This window comes from Neomonachus schauinslandi, chromosome 16 (genome assembly GCF_002201575.2).
Source record: "Neomonachus schauinslandi chromosome 16, ASM220157v2, whole genome shotgun sequence".
Lineage (NCBI taxonomy): Eukaryota > Metazoa > Chordata > Mammalia > Carnivora > Phocidae > Neomonachus > Neomonachus schauinslandi.
Window position 1 is genome coordinate 13,007,831 of NC_058418.1, and position 4,186 is coordinate 13,012,016.

At 52.6% G+C, this 4,186-nt stretch overlaps 1 protein-coding gene across 1 annotated transcript in view; it reads left to right on the forward strand.

The window, feature by feature from the left end:
- Positions 1-325: 325 nt before the first annotated feature.
- Positions 326-4,186, forward strand: part of FBL (fibrillarin) — an 11,667-nt gene continuing 7,806 nt past the window's right edge. Inside the window, exon 1 of the mRNA XM_021701127.1 lies at positions 326-441. Coding sequence (XP_021556802.1) covers positions 432-441 — 10 coding nt within the window. The 5' untranslated portion in view covers positions 326-431. The remainder of the gene's footprint in view (positions 442-4,186) is intronic.

Below are 4,186 nucleotides of genomic sequence, written 5' to 3' on the forward strand. Positions count from 1 at the left end.
AGAAAGAAAGAAAGAAAGAAAGAAAGAAAGAAAGAAAGAAAGAAAGAGAAAAAGAAAAAGAAAGAAATAGAGAAGACAGGAAGAGGGCACAGGGCGTGCGAAGGCCTGCTGATGAGCCCTGATTACCGGGAGGCTTGCACCAGTTAAGAGGCAGCGGGAAGTGCGATCACCATAGCGACCGCGGCGCAAGCAGCGCGTAAAGACAGCACCAAAGCGACCGAGGGGGGCGGTGCCCCGAGAGGCTTGCGAAGCCCCGCTTACAGCGCGCGCGCCCGGCCGCGGCCGCAGCCGCGGCTCCGAGGGGCGGGGTTGCGAAGTTGCGTCACGCGCCGTACGTCGCCGCGCGTGCGCTCCTTTCCACGTGCGAAAGCACAGGACTCGTGTAGTCTGGGACGCCGCAGAGTCCTGAGCCGGGGAGCTGAGCTCTCGCCATGAAGCCAGGTGCAGGCCGGGGTTGGGGTCCGGGGTCGGCGACTGGGACCGTCGGGAATCGGGGTGCCAGACCGGAGTCGGAGGGGCGGGGCCTGGGGGCCGGGGATCCGGTCCCTTGTGGAGTCGGGGTCCTGGTTCGGGTCTCCTGTGGAAAGGGGGGCTCGGTTCCACCCTGTGATGGATGCTGAGCCCGGGGTTCGGGTTCCTGGTCTGGAGGTCTGTGGCCGGCTTCGGGGGTTACGGTCGTGAGTCGAGGGTCTTGGGCCTGGAATGGGGGGCTTCCTGAACTAGGATTCATCTCATTGAGACCGTCATTAGGGGTCTTGGTTATTGGGCTGGGGTTGGCAGTCGGGAGCACTGACCCAGAGTCTGGATCCAGGCATCTGGGGGCTTGGATCTCAGGCTATGGGATTTGGGGATAATGTCCTGGTTCATAGGTGAAGAGTCCCGATTTGGGGTCGGAGAGGACCCTCGTTTGCCTCCCGTATCACTGCCGCAATGACCGTCCCCTCAGCTCCCAGAGGCTTCTCAGAGAGGGCCCAAGTGAATGAGGACTCCCGGTTTGATAGTGTGTGGCCTTCTCTGTCCCACTTTCCCGCTCTCTACTCTTCGGAGAGGTGGGTCTCTGAGGTTTGAGTGATCGTGATTCTCAAGTCGCGGTGAGATGAACCTTCACAAGCCCAAGATGGGCTTAGCATGGGGTGGGGGAGGGAGATAGTCACAGGACATGAGTGACTTTATTCATTTGATTTTCCCCGAGATTCTGATGAAGCCACCCCACCTCCCTCGTGGCAGATTGATGAGAGTCCTGGCTTTGACCTCAGAAAGGTCTTAGTTCAAAGTTTCAGTACTAGCTTTGCTACTTAAGCTACTATGTGACCTTGGGCAAGTGGCTTTACCCTCTGAGTCTGTTTTCTCATCAGTAAAATGGCTCCCGGTTATAATTTAGCAAGATCATGTTAAGAAAAAATAGTATATTGTGGTAATCTTTTTGCAGTATTTAAGTGTACAAATCAACAGGTTGTACACAGTAGCCTTACACGATGTTAAGTGTCAGTTATATCTCAAGAAAGCTGGGGGGGGAAAATAGCACAGGGCTTAACATAGTAGTATTGTCTCTAATTGTTAGCTTTATGGTTCTTCTCAAGAGGAACAAAATTAGAGTCTTTCTCCCTGATGTCTCAGGTCTTTCTAAATCAGGCCATCAGGTCGTGCCCCTCCCCACAACTTGCTCCGCTATCGTTTGGGGAAATCTTCCCACTATGACCCGTAAGGTCTGTTTCTTAGTGCAGGTCTTCGTTTTTCTTCCGTTTTCTTTTCCCTCCATGTGTGGAGAGATGGGGTCATCTGGCTGGGGGGAACTGGGTTTGTGGATCCACGTATCCCCTCCCAAACTCCCTTTTTCTTCAGCATTTGGAGATCTGTTGAAAGGGGGGGGGGGGGGGGGGGCGGTGCTGGACTGTGTATCTCCATCAGACCCCGGCATGCCTGCAGGCACCCTATAGTCTGATTCCCCCAGAAATGGAGGATACACCTTCCTCCCAACCCTTCCCTCATTGTATTAGGATATAAAGTTGCAGAAGTTGTTAAAAGAGTCAGCTCTCCCCTAAGGATTTGAGTCTGAGAGAAGAAGCCTTGGGGAGATTGTGAGCAGGTACATGATGGAGTCTGATGGATGCATTTATTTTTTTTATTTTTTAATATTTTTTTCAAAGATTTTATTTATTTGACAGAAAGAGAGAGATAGCGAGAGCAGGAACACAAGCAGGGGGAGTGGGAGAGGGAGAAGCAGGCTTCCTGCAGAGCAGGGAGTCCGATGCAGGGCTCGATCCCAGGACCCTGGGATCATGACCTGAGCGGAAGGCAGACGCCCAAGGACTGAGCCATGCAGGCGCCCCTGATGGATGCATTTAAAGGATCCTTCTGGCTTGTGTGTGTAAAGGACTTCAGGGGAGCAGAAGTGGAAGCAGGTGCATCAGTGGGAAGCTTGTTGCCGTGATCTGGGAGGAGGTGATGTGGCTTGGACCAGGGTGGTAGCAGTGGACCCGCCTGACACATTGTCATGGTTTGGAAATGTATTTTGAAGATAGAGTCAGCAGCCAGCAGCTGGTATGTGGGTATAAGAGAGGGGTCAAGGATCCCTCAGGGTTTGGGCTTGTGTAACTGGAAGGATAGAGTGTCCAGTTTTTGAGATGGGGAAGACTGTGGGAGGAGAGCAGGGTTTAAACCAGGGGGTCCGTGGAACCTCCTCCCAAAACTTCTGGAAAAGTGTGTGTGAACCTGTAGTTTCCCTGAGGAGTGGGTACTTTTAGTACACTGTTGTAAGCTCCCCAGGACCTGAAGTGAATTCAGATACGTTTTGAGTACCTGGGCCTGAAAGTTTACACTCATGCCCCCGGTGCCCCCTGCCATGGCCACACTGCTCGGATCTCTGTTCCATCAGGCCTGGCTTGAGAGTCTCTTAGGCCTAGTGGTGTCTCCCCTAAGAGGGAGGGCAGGGGGACTCTCCCTCCCCTCATTTTAATACTCGTATTCAAACTGTGTGCCAGGAAGTGTGTTGAGGGAAGTGCTTTGTGTGTCTTAAGTCATTTATTCTTTCCAGCTCTGTGTGGTGGGCACTGTGTTATCACCGTATCTCTGTCTTACAGATAAAGTTTTGCAAGATTCCCATGAACCTTCCCTACTCTCTAGGGTCGGGAGTGGCATCTCCATCACCCTGTATGGGACACATGAACTGCTTGAGGGGAGGGGACCATGGCTCTGGTCACCACGTCATCACCTGCTTCCTGAATGAACAGAGAGGGTGCTTTTTTCCCCCTGAGGCAGAACCCAGGGGTTTAAGTCATCAGCAAACAGCTCAGCTCACTTAATATTTATTGAGCCCACACTTGTGCCGAGTGTTGTGCATGGTGCTGGGGATGCAGTGTGACCAAAACGATTCAAACATCCGGTCCCTGGGGCGCCTGGGTGGCTCAGTCGTTAAGGGTCTGCCTTCAGCTCAGGTCATGATCCCGGGGTCCTGGGATCGAGCCCCGCATCGGGCTCCCTGCTCGCCGGGAGGCCTGCTTCTCCCTCTCCCACTCCCCCTGCTGTGTTCCCTCTCTCGCTCTGTCTGTCTCTGTCAAATAAATAAACAAAATCTTTAAAAACTAAAAAAAAAAAAAACACATCCTGGTCCCTTGGGGCCTTGAATCTGGTGCCGGAATCAGGCAGTAATAAAATAAAAAAGTGCCACGTGTGATGATTGATAGGAAAAACAAGAAAGCCAGGTAAAGGGTAGGGAGCCCAAAGGCCCTTCTGAAGAAGGATCGTTTCATCCAAGACCTAAGTGCAGTGAGGAAGTGGGTGAGCCCAGCAAATGTCTCAAGCCAGGCAGTGGGAACAGCAGGTATAAATAGGTTTAGAAGCTGGAGAAGGAGTTTGAGGAGGAAGAGCATGAGGCCTGGCATAGAAAGAGTGAGGTCATAAAAGTCAGCGGAAGCCAGAGCCGTGTGATGGTGGTTCTTACTTCAGGCTGCACATTTAGAATCGCCTGGGCAACTTTAAAGAGCCCTATGCTTGGGTGCCTGGGTGGCTCAGTTGGTTGAGCGACTGCCTTCAGCTCAGGTCATGATTCTGGAGTCCCGGGATCGAGTCCCGCATCGGGCTCCCTGCTTGGCGGGGAGTCTGCTTCTCCCTCTGACCCTCCCCCCTCTCATGTGCTCTCTCTCTCTCTCATTCTCTCTCTCAAATAAATAAAATCTTTTTTTTTTTT